Source organism: Helianthus annuus, chromosome 13 (assembly GCF_002127325.2).
Source record: "Helianthus annuus cultivar XRQ/B chromosome 13, HanXRQr2.0-SUNRISE, whole genome shotgun sequence".
NCBI classification, from domain to species: Eukaryota; Viridiplantae; Streptophyta; class Magnoliopsida; order Asterales; family Asteraceae; genus Helianthus; species Helianthus annuus.
In genome coordinates, this window is record NC_035445.2 from 161,130,596 (window position 1) to 161,151,958 (window position 21,363).

General features: G+C 38.6%; 1 protein-coding gene and 1 non-coding gene across 4 annotated transcripts in view; both read left to right on the forward strand.

Annotated features, from left to right (window-relative positions):
• The first annotated feature begins 7,394 nt into the window (after window positions 1-7,394).
• The window catches only part of LOC110900049 (actin-related protein 9), a 76,162-nt gene continuing 62,193 nt past the window's right edge, over window positions 7,395-21,363 (forward strand). Inside the window, exons 1-9 of one of the 3 annotated variants that reach the window (XM_022146953.2) lie at window positions 7,397-7,530; window positions 7,870-7,991; window positions 14,690-14,749; window positions 14,843-14,908; window positions 15,026-15,134; window positions 15,308-15,516; window positions 16,270-16,315; window positions 16,483-16,533; window positions 16,868-17,144. In XM_022146953.2, the coding sequence (XP_022002645.1) occupies window positions 7,452-7,530; window positions 7,870-7,991; window positions 14,690-14,749; window positions 14,843-14,908; window positions 15,026-15,134; window positions 15,308-15,516; window positions 16,270-16,296 (672 nt within the window). In that variant the 5' untranslated portion in view covers window positions 7,397-7,451 and the 3' untranslated portion in view covers window positions 16,297-16,315; window positions 16,483-16,533; window positions 16,868-17,144. Of the gene's footprint in view, window positions 7,531-7,869; window positions 7,992-14,689; window positions 14,750-14,842; window positions 14,909-15,025; window positions 15,135-15,307; window positions 15,517-16,269; window positions 16,316-16,482; window positions 16,534-16,867; window positions 17,145-21,363 lie in introns of those variants that run through there. The other 2 variants (XM_035981702.1, XM_035981701.1) reach the window with 2 other exon arrangements.
• LOC118486215 lies at window positions 17,348-17,476 on the forward strand. Its single transcript, XR_004878069.1, has one exon. It is a non-coding gene; the product is annotated as a U11 spliceosomal RNA (small nuclear RNA).

Below are 21,363 nucleotides of genomic sequence, written 5' to 3' on the forward strand. Positions count from 1 at the left end.
GTTCGGTTTACGTAACTAGTTTGCGTAAATTGACCGAAACGGGTCAAACGTTATCATTTTTAACTCAAAATCCAGAATGTATTTAGTATACCCATATTATACAAGTATTCAAACTTGTCGGGCCTAAATCACATTCTATCCGGTCTTTCGCTTAATCGTGCGTAAACCGTATCATCCTTAAAACTAACCGGTCAAAGCTTAGGCTTGAATAAAAGACCCGTTAGAAATCTAATAGGTTAATTATAAACCTTTGTTCCAGATTAGGAGGCCCAGTAAAAGCTACCACACTTACCGTTTGTGTTACATACTTGCTCAGGTAAATACATTTTGACTTATTTTCCCTATACGGGCTTGGGGTACGGTATTTAAAATACCGCTTGATCGGGCGCACAAGTCATGCGCCTTATGGGTGTACAGTCTTGAATAGCTTGTGCGACTCGTTTAAACAGTCTTGTCTTACTTTAGGCTTTGGGGGGTTATTGACCGTGTCCCGGATATCCTTGGCATTATCTTACGAGATGGCCACGACCAGAGCACGGGGTGTAGGCGTACACTCGGCGTGTATAACTCTTTAATGTGGTGTGTCATTTAATCTTTAGCCCGGACAGCAGATCCCGGGCCACCAAAGATACGAGTGCATATAAATCGTTCACAAGTTTATATTGTATAATTATCCCAAGTTAATAAAAATATTTATGCCTTGTGCATTTAAATCAGTTTTCAATCATTTTCAAAATGAGTCAGTCGATTTGTATTTACCAGTGTAAACTGACGTATTTTTCCCAAAAGGTTAAGTGCAGGTACTATACGAAAATAGGCTGGCTGTTTCCTAAGAGCGTCCACTATAGTCTCGCAAGCTCGGACGACAAATATCTGTTGAACTATTTATTCTTATTTTTATTTGATCCGCCTGTGGATCCGTTTCAACTACTGTGATATTTATTATTGCACTTTATTTAAAAGTTGAAATGTATCTATTCTGCTTCCGCTGTGCATTATTATATTGTGTTGATTGTCTATGACGATGCCAACTACGTCACTGTACCCCACACCGGGCCCACCGGTGACACGTGGAAATCGGGGTGTGACATTCATCCACACACGACACATTCCCGTATCAAGGTATGCACGAGGGTTCATCTTACCGGTGAGTATAACGATTACCATCTGTTTGACCGTATATGATGTGAGATTCTCACTTATTTTGATTTGAAAACAAGCCCTATGTGATAGAATCACTTATTAATGAGGAACTTGATTTTCGAATGCATGAAGGGCACAAGAGCAAGTCCGTGAACAGGTCAGTACTTTCGTACAGCAGAGAGACGAACTTGACTCCCAGATAAATGTGATATTTTATCACTTATTTTGTTGGACATGTGATTGTTGATCACTTATTGAGGTCGAATGCAATATGTACACGTATGTATAGTATCATGGAAGATCTAGACTTGCGTCCCCGTTATTTTTCGGTAAAAGATACAACCATGATACCCAGATGATAAGCAATATAAAGACCGAATATCTCAGAACCTTGACAATCTCTCAAACGAAATTTCGGTACTAAGACCATATGCCAATGAATGGTTCCCACCTGGTCTTCAGTCGATTTAAGGTTTATATCACCCTGCACACTTTAAAATGATTGTGAGCCTACCGATACATCTTATATAGAGCTGCTTATCGCTTTTCATTTTAGGTTCAGTTTAAAGAGGTTTAGACAGACCACTGATGTACTATCATTTTCTCTTTTGCTCGCCAGGAAACTCATTTTTGTTTTTCTATTGTTTTTGTGTTTTTAAAAAAAAAATTTCAGTGTTTTTGGATTTTTAAATTTGGATTTACTCCCCCTAAAATCAACAAACTAAGATAAAATTTAAAAGACACAAGGATATTTACAAAAACGATTTCCCGATGTCGGTTTAACTCATGTTTTACCTCAATGCCGTTTACCAAAATTAAGTTTTAATCAGAAATGATTTTATTGAATTTTGGAAAAATCAGTTGGCACGTCGGTAAGCGGTGTGGACCATGACAACATTGACGAGTTTCATATTGAAACGATCACGTGTGAGGTGATATTCGAGTTCAACGTGTCTGGCTGAAGAGTGCTGTACGAGATGATAATAAGTCATAAAGCAGCTTAAATATCACCCTGCAGCTGTTTCATGCATTGCAGGGAATCTGAGTGCTCTCCCAAACTGGATATCCACCCGGTGTGGACTTCAAAGTCAATTTTTGTAGCTACTTCAATTAATCGAGAAAACTCTTCATAGCAACAAGATCATAAACCTTTGGTTCCGGCTGGTCTTCCACATTGCACCAGTGAAGGTCTTTATCTTTCTCTTGAGAAGTAGTGTGCGATTGTTCAATCCACGCCAAGGCATCCGCACACCCGGTTGGTTTGTTCAACAAACACATTTTCTTCAATTACACCGCAAAGAAATGTACACTGCACGTTCATTTTGTTGATTTTGAACATCAGACGTGCTGCAGGTGCGTACATTTTGATTGAATCTATCCCGGGGACCTGATCAAAGCCTTTAACAATCACACTTTTGGAATGATTTTTCATTTTGTCGAAGTTTTTCAATCTCTTTTAACAGACAATTCTGTTTCCCCTTTCTTTTTCTCTCCATTAAAGGCAACAATTTCTTATGTCGCCTATCTTGTGCAAGGACGCTCCACTATCAACAATCCTATGACTATCGATAGTTCCTCCTGGAACTTCCTGCACACTCACTCAGAGATTAGTTGGAGAGGGGGACCCAAGCCTTCATAGACTTGGGTTGCCCCTGAGAATCAAGTAATATAATTTCAATTTCTTGAAGGTTTTCAAACACAGCACCTCCCCCTGAACTTTCACCCGATTTAGGTTTCCAAGTTTGTTTTTGTTTACCAGATTGTGTATTATGTACAATTTCTGGTTTTAATGGTTGTGACAAACTAGGTTTCCTTTTAACCGTTTTGACTTCAGATTTTAAAGCCTTTTCAACAGCTTTGATGTTATGACGTCGTTGTTTCGTTTCTTGTTCCTTAACAGTTCTTTTATCATGTTTTGGAGAAACAGGACGACGTTGTGAGTGACCTTGTTCAGAAGGGGTTCTCTCAACAAAATTTGGTTTGGGCGAGTTTGTGCAGTCTTTAATGATGTGCCCAAACTTCCCACATTTGAAACACGTTCTCCTTTCATCAAACTTAGGAGAATTTGATCGACTGGCAGATGTCGAACCTGTAGAACCTGAGGTACTTGCTCTTTCATCACACCCATTTGTATGTTGAGTGTAATTGTTTTGACTGTTACGTTTTAAAATCTTGACTTGTTGTACAAAATCGGTGTTTGATTTGTTTTCAAAAGTCTCAATTTTATCCGTACCCTTTGATGCTACAAATTTGACATTACTGTTTTTCTTCTGATAACGAGCTCCTTTTGTTTCAAATTTTGATTTAGAAACGTTAGGCCTTTGAGCTCGTTGAACTGGTTGTTTGCCCTTAGTAGCAATAGGTTGTTGTTTTGTCGGTGATTTTTGATTTCCGAATTGTTTCCTGATTTCAGCTTTTGGAATTGGATCACATTGTGTTATCACAACTCCGGGGATGGTCTTTCCCAAAAATTTATTCGTGTTGTCTTCAAAAACTTTATCAATCAAAGATGGATTGACATTTTTAATTGGAAAATCATTGTCCGAATAAATTTTAGCATCACCGACCAAAGTATACAACACGTTATTGCTCTTAACAGCAAACACACATTCTTTGTCATCCTTGACATTCTTGACAGGATCTATCACTTGCTTGGCAACAGGTTGCACAGTAGGAGTAGGAGGATCACACAGAATATGATTCTCAATTGGAATTTCTACTCCTTTCGTCTCATCAAGTGATTCATCCTGGTCACTTACATCTGATTCATCATCTGAAGAATCATAGTCCTCAATGGTTGGAGGACTTTGATTTGAAGCACATGATGACTTTTCTTTGTTATCAGATGAGCCCTCCGATGAATTGTCCGGTTTGAACCCTAGGCCAGTAGTAACTTCCCCATAATCAAGAGGCACACTGGGTTCATACCGAGGCATATCCTCTTCATCGGGCATTTTGGTATAGTTGTGTCTCAAAGGGGGTGGACACGCCTTATACCCTACGCCTTTCACGTTCCCTTTCAGTTGTTGAACGTCAATGATGTGATCAAGTACAAATCGGGAGTTAGAATAACTCTCCAATTTTTGCTTGATAGCATCATACTCGCATTTGGCAATGGCTAACTCCTTTTTGGTTTCCTCAACGATGTTAATGTAATCGTTAATACTAACTTGTTTATGATAAACAACTTTGTTCAATTCGGAAACACTTTTCTTTAGGGTTTCAATTACAGATTTAAAATCCTTTTCGTTTCGAGTTAACGCCATGTTTGCCTCTTTGCATTTAGACAATTCAATAACCAAACTTTGATTGTGACTATGAACCGTTTCAGATTCACGTTTCAATTTAGCACATTCAAGTTTCATATCAGCACAATCACTACAGATGCTAGGAGTTTCAGATTTTACCTGACTCGTAGAGGCTGAGACATTTGCCATAAAGGCAGTTTGACAAGAAAAAGATCCATCTTCAGTGAGAATCTTCTCCATTTCTTCTGATGTAACATCAGCTTTCTTGTTCAAGTCAGATTTCTCGTTAGCATCATTCGACAAATTATCAGCTTCAGAATCCATTCCCTCCTTCACATCCGATTCTGAACTGTAATCACTCACACCTGAGCCATCTTCATCAGTACTGCCACTATATCCTGAACTGTCATCATTTCCCGAAGATTCACCATCATTGACATTCTTGACAATTTTAGCGTAAAACGCAGTTCTTGTTTGATCACCGTTTCCCAACTGTATGGCCGGACCACAATCGACACTTGGATTGAATTGAGGTTGTGTTGTGGAAACTTGAGGTTGAGGTTGGGCTTGAGGAATGGAATTCATTAAATATGCGGCCATCGACGTCTGATGTGGAGGGGGTCGAGGTACGGGATTCGCTAAATATTCGGCCATCGAAGTCTGATTTTGAGCTGGTTGTGGGTCCATACTCCAATCCCACGGACTTGTGCAACTCATGATTGGTGTATAGAAGTGAAAAATCTGATCACACACTTGAAACAGATAGTTAAATTAGTTTGGCAACACTTCTGTGAAAATTATGACAAATGACACCACGAAAAATATGTTTTTGGCGAAAAACCAAATTAGGCGAAAAATGGTTTTTCGTCACAAACACTTGTTACGAAGACTGTAATTTACAAAGGCCCAAGTTTACAAATTTGTGTTGTCCACGAAAAGTTGTGTGGATGAATAAAAATACAACAACGAAGACTATGTGTTAAGTATTTTGTCAAAGGTGGCCCACACTCAATTTATAATGCCCACAAAACAAACTGTTGTAACAAATCTGTTGTAGTCGGCCCAAAGATCCACTTTGAGATATAAAGTTCACGATTGAAGTCCACTCAATCTTCAATCCTTTCATCCATAGTCCACTAAGATTGTTGGGCCACGAAGAATCAATCCACGTAGAGATAATTATCTATGAACACTATATCTCAAATATATTTCAACAATAAATAAAGACTATGGCCCACGAAGCCTTAATAACAAAAGGCCAAGGTCAACCCACCCAAAGTTAAAACCTAGCTGTAGACAACAATTGCACCAGCCGTCAACATATCATTGTCATCCTCTCTCTCTCTGCGATATACACATTCACAGCAAACAATTTTTTTTAATCTCAGATGCCGATTGTCACTCACAGATCCTAATTCGACTGATCTGTCTCCCTCTTTCTCTGTTTGCGATACCCAGTAGCAAGAATTGTCATCTTCTTCTTCTATGGCGACGAAACTGAATGAAGAGAAGTAATGACGAAACTGAAAGGTTAAAGGTTCGACGAAACTGATAAGAATGAGTTGGATGACGAAACTGAATGATGATGAATTTTTGGTCGACGAAACAGGATGGATGGTGAAGATCGACGAGACTGAAGTATGTTTTATTTGGCGACGAAACAGAAGAATGTCCTAATTGCGACGAAACTGATAGTGGTGTTGAACTAGGCAACGAAACTGGTTGATCTTTGTTGTTTGACGAAACTGAATTTGGATAAGGTTGCAAGAGTTGGTTGGTGAGATATTTTCAAATTGCCTTATCTCCTTCTGACACAAAGCCACAATTTTCAACCTTCACACGTTACTTTTTCTGTTTCAAGGCTTCCTATTTTCAACAAGAAATCATAACATGTACCCCCCTTTTTTTTACCAATATTATTTTAATCAATAACACTTTAGTTCAAACTACAAAACATATCAAACACACATAATCTTTCAAGAACAGTTTGAATTTGAATTTGATGAAGAACACTATGAATATATGAAGAACATCTTGAAGATTTCAGCCAAAATATCACCGGATAAATTTTCAGAAACCCGAAAATGCACAAAACTTTTACTAAAAACCCGGTGTATCGCAAGAACAAATAATTTAACAAGGTTTTTGATAAAACTTTTGGCAAAATAACAAGGTTTTCACTGATTTTAGCCACTTTTTCAGAAAATATATGAATTTTTCAAGAACAACTCGATAAAAACCGAAACTTGTTTGGTTTTAAACAAGGATTAGAGCCAATGCTCTGATACCAATTGTAGGTCCCGTTTTTCCGGTGGATCGATAACGAAAACCTATCCTTGTTTATCACAAACACGGTAACGGGTGCGGAATCCCCGTGACGGTGCAAACCAAACAAAGTTAACAAGAAGAACACGCGTAACCAAAAGATTCAATATCTATTGATTAGGGATGAGTACAACCCGAAACATATACAAACAATGTTTACAGAATTTCACTAAGTCTCACAGGTCTCTCATCTATTTCACACAGAAACAATGAGGGGTATTTATACTAAAAACAGACACAGACATGACGAAACGTATAAAGGACACGACGAGACACTAAAGTCGACGAAACACATTCTCTTTCGTCGACATGCATATTAATCCTATTCTGTTTCGTCATTTGTAGTGAAGCCCAAATTGAAAGTCAAAGTCCACTTCAAGTCTTCGGCCCATATATGAAGTGAAACGGCCCAGACAAGTTTCTGTTTACAACATATCTCACCAATTCATGCATAGGACAAATATGTGACATCATCATGACATCACAATGATGATGTCATGGTGATATGTAAACGGGAATGGGTCCGCGGCTCTCCGTGCTTCGCGTGTCGAATTCTGGGGCGCACGACGGAGGAATGTCGTGACGTCTGGCTTGAGCCGGACCTAACCGTGTCGAAACCAAGTCGAACTGAGCCGAGTCGCGTCCACACACAAAGTGTATCAACAATAATGCATATAATAATTTTAGTTTTCCAATTTACAACAGTCATCAATCAATCTCAATTACTCGTTTTGTATGCAGGATTACTCCAAATCAGTAATCCCCTCACACCTCTTCGGCGACCGAGGCTCTAATCTTGTCGTCATTAATCCAGGTGATTGCATTTCTAAACCCTAACCTCTACACAATTGGGATAAAATTGTAATTAAACCCTAATTTGAACCCTAAGGTAGGTAGAGATTGAAATGATAAAGTTTGTTAGATTCTGTTATGCTGTTGGTAGCGTAAAATTTAATTTAAATAATTTAAAAGTGTTTGTTGCCCGTATGATTTTGATTTTTTAGAACTTTGGTCTGTTTAAATAAAACAGACTTTAATAAAAAAAAAACAGAATTTGAAGTCTAAATTGTATCTTTTAGTTTGTGTTGTTTATGGACTTGAGGGATAACAAGTGTTGAAAGTTGTTCATGTTATTAAAGTTGCTTTAATTTAGGGTCTGCGAATATACGAATTGGGTTGGCTGCTCAACAGGATGCCCCCTTTAATATTCCTCATTGCATTGCAAGGCGTATGACTGGAGCTAATGAATCGCCCAGACGAAATGTGCAAGATCAGGTAGACAAGGATCTGCAACTAACAAAGCAAATATACATAGATTTTGTTGATATTTGTTGTGGATTTAACAGTCTTAGCAGCCGATAATATTTCTATATTTTAGGAATAGATTGTGTTTATTATTTAGAGATAATCATTGTATAATTAGGTGTATATCTTTTCCTATTTTCATGGTTGTATTCTTCCCTATATATAGGGTCTTTGATTGTGAATAAAGACAGACAGAAAACATTACAACCTTCAATTGGTTTTATGGTATCACAGCCATAATCGATTCTTAATTTTCCTTCCTTTTCTTTTTTTTTCGTTTCAATACCCACCGGATTCGTTCGGTTTCTGTCATCATGCCAAAAGATGATGATGCTGCTGAATCGTCAAACAAACCCGCCCCCCTTCACCATGCCTACTCTATGACGAATATTCAATCCAAAATCCGGACTTTGGACGGAACTATGGTTACGTATTCGCAATGGGTTAAGCTTTTTCGTCTTCATGTTGTCGCATACAAGGTCGAAAACCACATAGACGATTCAACCCCTCCAGACGCTAAATCCCTAGAATACGACCAATGGAAAGAACTCGACGCCTTGGTCTTGCAATGGATCTACAGTACCGTTTCAGACGATATTTTGAAACGCCTTATGGACACTACTGTAGCCAGAGCGGCTTGGTTAAAACTCGAGAAGAAATTCTTGCGTAATAAAAAGGCTCGCGCTGCGGCGCTTGAGACAAGGTTTTGTAACCTCACATTGACAGCTTGTTCCTCGGTTGATGATTATTGCCAACAACTGTCCGATTTAGCTAACCAATTAGCCGACGTGGATCAGCCCGTCTCTGAATCAAGACTCGTCCTTCAGCTTGTTCATGGTCTTCCGGCCGAATACAACACCACTGCCTCCTTGATTAATCAGCAGGGTGTTGATTGGGACCAGGCCATAGCAATGCTAAACGATGAAGTTATCAGGATTGAAGCCCAAAAAGGAACCCAAAACACCGTCTTAGCTACAACTGCACCATCGCCGCCGCCTCCTACTGGTTCATCAGCAGCACCCAATCAGCAGCAACAGGACTATTCGTCTTCATCTTCCAATCGTAGAGGCAGACGGGGACGTGGTGGCTCGTATAATCGAAGGGGCCGTGGCAGGGGCCGCTTACAGCAGCAGCCGGCTTGGAACTCATACCAGGGAACACCGCCGTCTTTCCCAAACTGGGCTTCGTGGACAACCCCACCATGCCCTTATCCTACTCAGCAACCACAATGGAACAACAAGCAGGCAGCCCCACAACATGATGCACAGGCCCACTATTCAGCTTTTCCTTCGGCCCAGTTCAGCCCATACCCATCTGGATTTCAGCAGCCCATCTATAAACCCATGTGTCCAACTGATTTAGCTGCTGCTATGGCCAATCTACAGGTTAACTCTCCAAACACGGGCTGGACTTCGGATGTTATGGACACAGGCGCCGAAACCCATGTCTCCAACGAAAAAGGTAAAATCCACATCCCTGATTCTTTTCCTGTTTGTCGTAATATTTTGGTAGGTAACGGCATGACTTTACCAATTAAAGGATCAGGTACGGGCTTTCACCCCTTACCAAACCGCACCTATATTCTCCCACATATCCTTTACAGCCCCCAAATAATTAAAAATCTTATTTCCGTTAGACGTTTTACTCGTGATAACCAAGTGTCTGTCGAATTTGACCCGTTTGGTTTTTCTTTGAAGGACCTCAAAACTAAGAAGACACTTTCTCGCCATAATAGCACCGGGACTCTCTATACGTTCACGCCTCCTCAACTACTGCCTCAAGCCACCTTCATTGCTTCCCACCACTTACCATGGCATGATCGTCTAGGACATCCCGGGGCGCAAGTTCTAGATATTTTAAATCGTAATTTTAATTTTCAATGTAATAAGGACAAAAGTCATCTTTGCAATTCTTGTCAACTTTCGAATAGTAAAAGATTGCCTTTTCATTTATCTAATACGTTTACTTTTGCCCCTTTTGATATTATTCATTGCGATTTATGGACTTCGCCAATCACGAGTAAAACAGGATATAAGTATTACATGGTGCTAATTGACAACTTCTCACACTTCGTGTGGGTTTACCCCCTAAAATATAAGTCCGAAACCTTTCCCACATTTGCCAAATTCCATCAATTAATTTTCACCCAATTTAACTGTAAAATAAAAAATTTTCAGTGTGACTTAGGGGGTGAATTTGACAATTTAGCATTTAAAAATTTTGCTCATCAAAACGGTTTACTTTTCCGTTTCTCATGCCCCCAAACGTCATCCCAAAACGGTAGGGTAGAACGCATGATACGACGCCTTAATGACATTATTAGGGCCCTTTTAATTCATGCGAATCTTCCTCCTTCGTTTTGGGTTGAGGCATTACACACTGCCACCTACCTTCACAACATCCTACCAACCAAAAGGCTTAATTTTTATACACCTACCTTTGCCCTTTACCTTCGTCACCCAGATTACGAACACTTACGAGTGTTCGGCTGTGCCTGTTACCCTAACACCTCAGCCACACAGCCTCATAAACTACACCATAGGTCCGTGCGCTGTATTTTTCTCAGGTATCCCCCTGACTTTCGTGGCTACCGTTGCTTTGACCCTACTACATGCAAGGTCCACATTTCACGCCACGTGACGTTTGATGAGCATGTGTTTCCCTACACTATTCCTCACTCACCCTCATCCTATAATTTTTTGGATGACCCTACACCACCCGGATTCACTTTCCATAGACCGTCCCCCCAAGCCCAACAGGCCCAACCTAACCAACCGGCCCAAACACCCATCTCCGACCTACCAGTCCACCCGGCCCACCCTGCTACTGCCCCGTACACGTTCACCTATTCCCGCAGACCCCTTTCGTTACCAATACCACAACCCATTCCATCCCCTGGCCCATTACCTCACACTGTTCCTACCCCGGCCCATTCCACTACACAACCTACCACTTCCACTTTAAACCAACACCCGATGACAACAAGATCCAAATCCCGTGCCAACCTGTCTACACCACACCACCTCTCTCTCACCTGTTCCCACCTCTTATGCCAAAGCTCTAACTGATCCAAATTGGTTGCATGCTATGCAAACCGAGTATTCGGCTTTACAGGATAACGAAACATGGGAACTTGTTCCCCGACCACACGATCACCCTGTTATCCGATGCATGTGGTTATTTAGGCATAAATTTAAATCAGATGGGACATTGGAACGTTATAAAGCACGGTTAGTGGTTAATGGTAATTCTCAAACGGTCGGTGTGGATTGTGATGAAACTTTTAGTCCGGTGGTCAAACCTGCCACTATTCGTATAGTTTTGTTTTTGGCTATGTCACAGGCTTGGTCTATTCATCAACTTGATGTTAAGAATGCTTTTCTACACGGGGAACTAAATGAGACGGTTGACGTGTGCGCGACTACACATATTTTTACAATGAAATTACACACGATTTGGTTTTAAATTTATAAAAGTGATTATTACTTTTACACCAAAACACACACGAAAGAGGCAAGTGTACCCCGTCATATATGTAATAAAGTATCGGTAAGAACCAAGTATCGATCCGCGGAAATGAGCGGAGAAATAATACTAGACCTTTGTCACTAAATTACCGGTAAAAATATAAGTTGTTTGATTTTAATTAAACTAAAGTAAGCATAAACAAATACTTATAAAACATAATAGATTTCAAATACTAAAATAGATAAATAGCCTTGCTTAATACACAACCAAAGCATGTCAACTAAGTCGGTTTTGGCACTAGAAGCATTCCGTCAATTTTCCAATTTAAGACAATTAGTATCCCTTTCGGGAATCCTAACATGACAATCATTCGGAAAGTTAAAACGATAACACACTTTAACCACCTAAAATTGTTCTTTAACGTGCAATTGATAAATGTCTATGAAAATCTCCTAAAAATAAGTTAGTCATCCGTTAGGAGTTTTCTAACCGCACTTAATCAAGGAAAGCGACACCGATAAACACAAGGCAACCACCGAGACAAGCATAAACTAGATTAAATCACAACCGAGTTCATTTTACAAATCTTGCACATAAATTCACCAAGATAGCAATTTTGGCCTAAACTACTAACTAAGCTAACAAATCATGGCAAGAATTCATAACAACACCATTTAACCCTTTAAGGTCCTTACGTGACGGCAAGCTTTCTTGATTAACAATAATTACATTTTATTAAACCACTAACCATTTCTAGTATCATGGTGCCCACATTTTAACCAAGCTAAACTAGTTAACCAAGTTTAAAGTTTACTAATACATGATTAATTAAGCTTCATTTTTCAACTATCTCAACTAACCAAGTACCAATCATCCAACACAATTACTTATAATCAAGAAATCAATATCAATAACAAGGTTGCAAACTAATCATCAAAGTTAACATAGAAAATACTTCCAAATGTCATTACAAACAAAGATTAACATACTAATGGCTATAATCAAGCAAGGGATTGTTGTGTTTTTGCCCAAAGGCTACAATAATACATAAATATTAATCTAAACGCTTGAAAGATTAACAAAATTTTGGAAAGATTAGAAAACCAAACCATAAGCAAGCATATGATTAAGAATCTGGAAGATAACGAAGCTTATCGGCACAATGTGGGTTGAATCCGGGTGAAAGAAGAAGCCTCCGGAGCCTGAAAATCGCCAGAACTGCTTCCAAAATGTCCAGAATTTCGAACGGAATGCTACTGTCTGTTTTTTATAACATTTTGCGATCGCACGGTCGTGCCAATAAAGTGCACGACTGTTCACGTTTAAATTACGTTGCACCATACTTTTGTGACATCAGCAGAGTTGACTGGTCTTCGAGGTCGCACGACCGTGCCATGGGCCGCACGATCGTGCCTTTTCGGGATCTTGTTGCACGGACTGATGCACTGGTCGTTCATCACCGGGATTTGGTTGAACATCGGATCCGCACGGGGTGCAAGGTATGGCACGACCGTGCGTCACCGGGATTTTCTTGAACGCCGAGTCGCACCCTCGTTCACTGCCGGGCTGTGCTGCACTTGTCGGAACCACACGGTCGTTCATCATGTGGCACGGCCGTTCGGTTTGCCCAGGTCAGAAACTTCACAGAATGTTCGCAGCTTTGTCGTTTCGTCCGGAAAGTCCTCGTTTTCACTATCATCTTGTCTGGTATGTTGTTTTAGGCCTGTAAATAAAAGTATACTTGATTAAGTATCCGAATGACGGTTTTACGGCTGAAAACACATAAAATGGGGATAAAATGGGGGACTAAAATATGTGTAAATTAGCGAATATCAACGGTCTTTATGCATCAACCACCGGGTTTCTATGATAAACGGTTTCCTGATCATGTTTGCCGCCTGAAGAAATCGTTGTATGGTCTAAAACAGGCTCCACGGGCTTGGTACACCCGTTTTGCAAATTTTATCACATCCAAAGGGTTTCGTAGTAGCACATGCGACCAGTCTCTCTTCGTTTATCATCAGGATGCTTCGAATATTGCTTATTTATTGTTATATGTTGATGATATTGTTCTTACAGCATCTAATGATCGTTTTTTGAACGACATTATTGGCACACTCTCACGAGAGTTCGCCATGACGGATTTAGGTCGTTTACATCATTTTTTTGGGGATCAAGGTTACTCAGCAGAAACACGGTATATTCTTGTCTCAGGCCCAGTATGCTAAGGACATAATTGCCCGCGCGTCTATGTCATCTTGCAAACCTTGTGCTACACCTGTTGATCTCTCTTCTAAGCTTAGTGCAACTGATGGTCCCTTGTTCTCTGACCCGACTTTGTATCGCAGTCTTGCGGGTGCTTTGTAGTACTTAACTTTCACTCGGCCAGATTTGTCATATGCAGTTCAACAGGTTTGCCTCTTTATGCATGAGCCTCGAGAGCCTCACTTTGCGTTTATGAAGCGCATAATCCGTTATTTACAAGGCACCATCGACTATGGTTTACGCATTGTTAAGTCAGGCTCACATGATTTAGTTGCTTATTCTGATGCGGATTGGGGTGGATGTCCGGATTCAAGACGTTCTACATCGGGTTATTGTGTTTTTCTTGGTGACAATCTTATTTCATGGTCTGCTAAAAGACAAGCTACAGTCTCACGATCCAGTGCAGAGGCCGAGTATCGAGGTGTTGCTAATGCAGTTGATGAAACGTCGTGGATTCGAAATTTACTCCTCGAACTTCATACTCCATTGCAGCATGCATCTATAGTGTTTTGTGACAATGTTTCAGCAGTTTATTTGTCCAATAATCCGGTTCAACATCAACGAACAAAACACATAGAGATAGATATACACTTCGTTCTAGAGAAGGTTCGTCTTGGACATATTAGAGTTCTTCATGTCCCTTCCGCTTTGCAGTATGCGGATATTTTCACCAAAGTATTATCTCGGGAACTATTCCAGTCTGTACAGCTTGAGCGTCTGTCCTCCGCCCGCTCAAACTGAGGGGGTGTCTTAGCAGCCGATAATATTTCTATATTTTAGGAATAGATTGTGTTTATTATTTAGAGATAATCATTGTATAATTAGGTGTATATCTTTTCTTATTTTCATGGTTGTATTCTTCCCTATATATAGGGTCTTTGATTGTGAATAAAGACAGACAGAAAACATTACAACCTTCAATTGCTTTTAAATAGATGCTGAATTCTCAAGTTACAACAGCTCAACATGTAGAAAGGGAGAAAGCGTATGACATTGTAAGTGATACATATATTTCTCAGACCCTTTTTTGTCATATCCGATTCATGCGCTTGCATATGTCTCTTTTTTATCTTTCGAATATATTGTAGATTGCATCCTTGTTGAAGATACCATTTCTCGATGAAGAAGTCGTAAACAACTCTCACCCACGAAAGGTAATTAATTTTTCACGTGTTATTCTTTTTTTTTTCTACATTTTCATATCGTATTTGATCTATATAACATTCTACACTTTTTATGTCAAAGTTAACAATGAAATTGATTCTTTACAGATGGGTCGTGTTGATGTATTATCGCAACAAAACAGTAAGAAAGAGACTGTGTTTCCGTGGACTGATGTGTTCCAAAAAAGTCAAAGTAAAGAGACATCTACGGCACCAGGTAACGAAACGTAAAACAGTTTTGCTGAAAATGTAATTCGGTTATTTAACCTTAAAGGAAGTCAGCAAAAAGACGTTTATACCCCTTGTCAAATGCATGTTTTGAAAGTTAAAGCTTGATACCTTCTTACTTATGCCATACCCTGTTCAAGTAGCTATGTTGAAATGTAACAGAAAGTTCATCACGTGAACATGAAACTATCGAGTCCCCGGGCCCACATGAAAGTAACGATGGGGATAAGCCGCAGACTAGTGAATTGAAGTACAAAGAGTATATATGTGGTGAAGAAGCTATGCGTATCTCTCCAACCGCACCGTATTGTTTAAGACGTCCTATACGCAGAGGCCATCTTAATATTTCTCAATATTATCCCATGCAACAGGTACTTTCTTTTTTCATACCACTAGCAATTTCGATACTGAAAAAAATAATCATTTTTGTTAATTGGATAAATTACATTTTTCGTCCTTTATGTTCGTATCATATTGCAATGGATGACCTTTAACTTCAATAATTACAGTCTAAGCAGTCAATAGCGGCACTATAGCGGTGCTATAGCGGTTAGCGAACCTCAGGGTGTGTAGCGGTCCAAATAGCGGTGGCCTATAGCGGTTATTTTATGTAAATTCCAAACTAGGAGTGTTTAAAAAGCTCGTGGCTCAAGGCTCGCTCAAAAATAGCTTGAAAAAAACTCATTTTGTTTTCGAGCCGAGCCGAGCCAGCTCATTTGTAATCGAGCCGAGCTCGAGCCAGGGGTGCTTGGCACGATGGCTCAACTCGTAGCTCGGCTTTGTGGCTCGACTTGATGGCTTGTATGTATGTATGTGTGTTTGTATGTATATTTAATTTAGAAATGTGTGTTAATTTTTTTTTTGGTTTTTATGATATCAATATTTGTAAAAAAAAATTAACGAGCCAGCTCGACTCGACTCGATTGGGCTCGAGTTGGCTCGAAGTTTCTACAAGCCGAGCTCGGGCTTGGCTTTTCAGCTCGACAAAATAATCGAGCCGAGCCGAGCTGGCTCGTTTAAGTTCTAGCTCGAGCCCAGCCTCGGCTCGATTACAGCCCTATTCCAAAACACTTATATCCATCTTACAGAATTGTTGAATTATGTTTCATGACCATTATTTGCAGAGTTTTACATGCTATTCCCTCAAATGAAGCAATTGATACAGTTGAGGTTAGTTTTACTTCCAGTAATTTATGATCGGCTGTATTTCCTCTTTGAATTAAAGCTCTGTACAAGTATAGATTTATATTGTTATAAAACTTGGATTCTTGATCTCATGTCTGCTTTCAAACGGTTATATATATCATTTTTTTGCCGAATTTGAATTTCTTGAATAGATATTGCAATCAAGGACCAATCCGTTGTTTGTGGCATGGCGAGGCGGGGCCGTAAGTCGATTCTAGCTTCTTTTCCTTCCTGTTTATAACCACAAAGTAGAGGTGGCAGTTTTCATCCATTTACGAATGAGTCAATTTGGGTTCTTGTGTATCCCAAATGAGGTGTATCTAAAACTTTTGCCAAAAATGAAACGTGTCGTATGGGTTAAAGACGTTAAAGCTCTATTAAAAGTTGGACAAAAGGTGTTTGTGTCCAACCCAACACGACCCACTAAAAAAAGTACCTGTTTTGACACGTTACCCAAAGTGCTTGACCCAACATTTTGCTACCTCTAGTACAAATGAACGTAACTAAACCCTTATCAATTGCCTTTTGTTCGTGCAGATACTGGGTGTTATCGATTACGGTCGTGATGCTTGGATACATCGAGAAGACTCGATTAAAAACGGGATTCATATAGCAGGAGGCAGAAAATACAAGGACTCTTATTATCTTCAAGCACAACCAATGTGTTACATGAACTCCTAGAAACTACAAATGCTTTTGTGTTACATAAACTCCTAGAAACTAAAAACGCGTTCCGTCCATGTTATTAACCTCACACTATTGTGTTACATAAACTCTTAGAACCTAAAAACGCGTTTTGTTCATGTTATTAACGGTACACTACTCGCCAACTTTTTCCGACTAACTTTCAAACACAATGACCACATTGAATTTGTAGTTTGATGTATTGAAATATTGAAAAAATTAGAGTAAAATGTAATTTTTGTTTTTTGTGTTGTTTGTCCCACATCGATGGGGTGTAAATATGTGGTAGAGTGGAGTTGAGTATAAGAATATGAGGAGGGTTATTTTAAAAAGTAAAAGGGTCGGTTGGCTAAATATGCCACGCTCACCCATTGAATGGTGAGTGCTGTATGGCTATCAAGACATATGGCTGACATAATTTGTGGGAAGTTATAGGGTTGGCTCCCTTTGGCCGACCCTCCATTCTTTAACAGTTAATATAAGTTCATAATATTATTTTAAAATATTCATGGTCTTAATGTAAATCGGCTTGCTGTGATACCGAACAATCATGTTTGCGGTTTATACCATGATTAAAGATGGCAATGGGTTGTGGATTTGGATGGGTTTAGGGATGGCAATGGGTCGGGTTTGGGATGGGTTTAGGTAATCCCAAACCCAAACCCGGTTAGATATGCTTGTCCCAAACCCGTCCCAAAACCCGTCGGGTTCTAGCGGGTAAATACCCATCGGGTATCGGGTATACCCGCGGGTTTCGGGTAAACCCGTTAATTTAAAAAGATTACTCGTTGGGTATACTCATCTCAAAACCCATTGGGCATCTATCGGGTAACTATTAACCGGTTACATTTTGTATTGGTATTATAAAAATATATATCAAATAACTACAATGTATATGGAATAGAATACCTATATGTGTAAAAAATGGATTTATCATATATATACATATTTAATAATATAAAAGAAATTATATTGGGTATACAATCGGGTAAACGGGTACACTTTATCGGGTAATTGGGTCGGGTAAACGGGTATATAACTAAATCCCAAACCCGTCCCAAACCCGCGAAAAAAATAAAAACTATTCCCAAACCCGTCCCAAACCCGATTAACCGACCCCAAACCCGTCCCAAATGTGTCGGGTTTCGGGTTTACCCAACGGGTTCGGGTTTGATTGCCATCCCTAGATGGGTTTAGGTAATCCCCAAACAAGGTTATCCTAAATTCGTCTCAAAAACCGCCTGGTTTCTAGTGGGTAAATAAATACCCATTGGGTATACCCAGGGGTTTCGGGTAAACCCGTTGATTTAAAAAGAAGTTACCCGTTCGGTATCAGGGGTGGACCTAATGTAGGTTGGGGCGTAGCACGGGCTACGGCTCAACTTTTTTCCGGTAGTGTAAAATTTTTTTTTTTCGATTTTTATACTAAGGACACCCCTCAACAAGTACTAGAACACCCCTGAAAAAAAAATTTACAAAATGAAATCAAGCCCAAATAATACTGATTATATTAGCTCAAAAAAATGATAGCCCAATAGTAATTAGCCCAAATAACCAAATAATAACCCAATAGTGTATTAGATTGTTGTGCTAATTGTGATTGTGAGTTGTGAGTATTCTTTATTTCTTTTCTTCTTGAGTTCTTGAATTGTTTAATTTCGATCTAAAAATTAAAAATAAACCTAGCCCAATCTAATATCTAAAAACTTATTGCCAATATTAATTCATAAAGCCTAGCCCAAATGTGATATGCTCAATATTGATTCGTTAACCTAAATACTAATAACTTAAAAAAAACTAGTTTATAAAATTTAATTCGGTAAGGCCTAAGGGCCTTTTTTTGGCTCACCCAGGGCACTTGAATTTTCAGGATCGGCCCCGCCCTGTAATGCAGGTAAAAAAAATTCTGTTCTATAAACGTATCGTAAAAAAATTTGGGATACCCCTGAATATTTCTTCTAGTTCCGCCACTGTTCGGTATACCCAAAACTAATCGAGTAACTACTAATCAGTTATATTTGATATTATCACTATAGAAATATATCAAATAACTCAAATCGTCCCTTAGTTTGGTTTCATGATATATATTTTTTAACTTCGTATAATAATTTCAAATCATAGTGAACAATCATGCTTAGGGTTTATACCGAACTGGGAGTATAAACACACAGAATTTACTTTGTATTCAAGTAATTTATTATATGGAAGCTACATAAATGCTTCCGTGAGAAAAGCTTAATTTATTTACCACAAGTAGGGGTGTTCTTTTTATCCGAAACCCGAAACCCGAACCCGACCCGATGCCACCCGACCCGAAAAAATATGATATCCAAATTACCCGAACCCGATAAATGGTTAAACCCGAACCCGATTGACATTATTTGGTTCGGTGAATGGATATTATTTTGGAATATCGGGTCACCCGAAAAACCCGACAATCTTGAAAAGCATTTTCAAATCCCAATATGTTCTAAGTTAATTGAGAGTTGGGAGGTGGGAAAATGGGATTATCTTTGGTTTGTGTGTTTTGTCTTATCTCATATGTAAAAATATCTTTGGTTTGTGAGCATAGTAGTCTGCCATACACGTCTCTATCTATTTAGAAATTTCAAAAGTTAAATTTCATATGTATATGTATATGTTATCTATTTATAAATTTCTAAAGCTATATGATATGTATTTTATCTATTTACGTTTATATATATTCAAAAGCTTATAAATTTCAAAAGCTAAATATCATATGTATCTTTATCTATTTACGTTTATAAATTATCTAAATATTATATATTATTTAATGCATATATTTTGTGTATTTATTATTATTATTATTATTATTATTATTATTATCATTTTAGCTATTATTTTTAATATATATATCCTTGTTTTTTTCGTAAGTTTATAAAATCAACAGTTTTTATAGATTTAAATTAAATCCCAACTATACTCTTATCAATTTTGTTTATATTCAAATCCTTTATCTTATGGATAAGCATCATAGTAAAAATTAGTTTATATATGCATATCTATACTATAAATCAAATGATAATAAACATCTGCTTGATTATACCATCGATGTCAATAAAACTTTGACAATCTTGCAGTCAATCAACATCGACGATCAACCAATATATTGTTCTAACCTTGCATTCAAGTTTCGAATTCGTTACTACTTTCAAAAATCCAGTTTAAAGGTTTGATCTTTTACTCTTTATTTGAGATCAGAATGTTATTTATTTTCGTTTCATTGAGAAGTTGCATCTATAACGTTATACTTTTGATCTACAGATGTCAGGATACGATTCGGCTGAAGAACGGAGAGTTGACCTTGACAGCAACGATGAACAAATTCCACCAACAACCGAACCAGTTACCAAGAAACGTAAAGTATACAAAGAAAGATCAGCGGTGTGGAATGATTTTAAAAAGTACAAAGATGAAAACGGTATTGAAAGAGCAAGATGTATTCATTGTAGCAATACGTACAAGTGTGCATCAAAAAGTCAAGGTACGTCTAATCTTCGCACACATTTAAAAGGTTGTGCCCCGTACTTAGCTAAAAAAAGTGGTGGACAAACACTAATCACATTTGGGGTTGACAATAAAATGACTGCTTGGAAATTTGATCAAAAATCGTTAGGAAGGGTCTAGCCTATATGATAATAGTTGAGGAATTACCGTTTCGTTTTGTAGAAAGGAAGGCTTTTAGGTATTTCATGAGCCTAAGTCAACCATTATTCAAAGTTCCATCTAGAAGCACCATTACAAGAGACATATACAATATGTTTCTAGAAGAAAAAAGAAAAGTACGTGATTTTATAAAAAATAATGTGGGTAGGATTTGTCTGACAACAGACACATGGACTTCTAATCAACAATCCAGTTACATGTGTCTAACCGCTCACTTCATAGATAATGAGTGGAAATTAAGGAATAAAGTCTTGGCCTTTTGTCTCCAAGAGAATCACCGTGGTGTGGATATTGGGAAAGCAATTGAAAAATGTTTACAAGAATGGGAAATTGAAAACATTTTAACAGTTTCAGTCGACAATGCTAGTGCGAATGATGTTGCAATAGATTTCTTGAAAAAGGTTTTCCAAAATTCAAGCAAATGTCTTCTAAATGCTAAATGGATACACATTAGGTGTGTTGCACATATTATAAACCTAGTGGTCCAGGATGGAATTAAAAAGGTTGATAAGTCGGTTAATAAAATTAGGTGGGCGGTTTGGTGGATTAGGAAATCACCTTCAAGGATTGACAAATTCAATGAATTTGCTAAAGTTGTTAATGCCAATACACAGAAACACCTACTTTTAGACGTACCAACTAGATGGAACTCCACATACCTT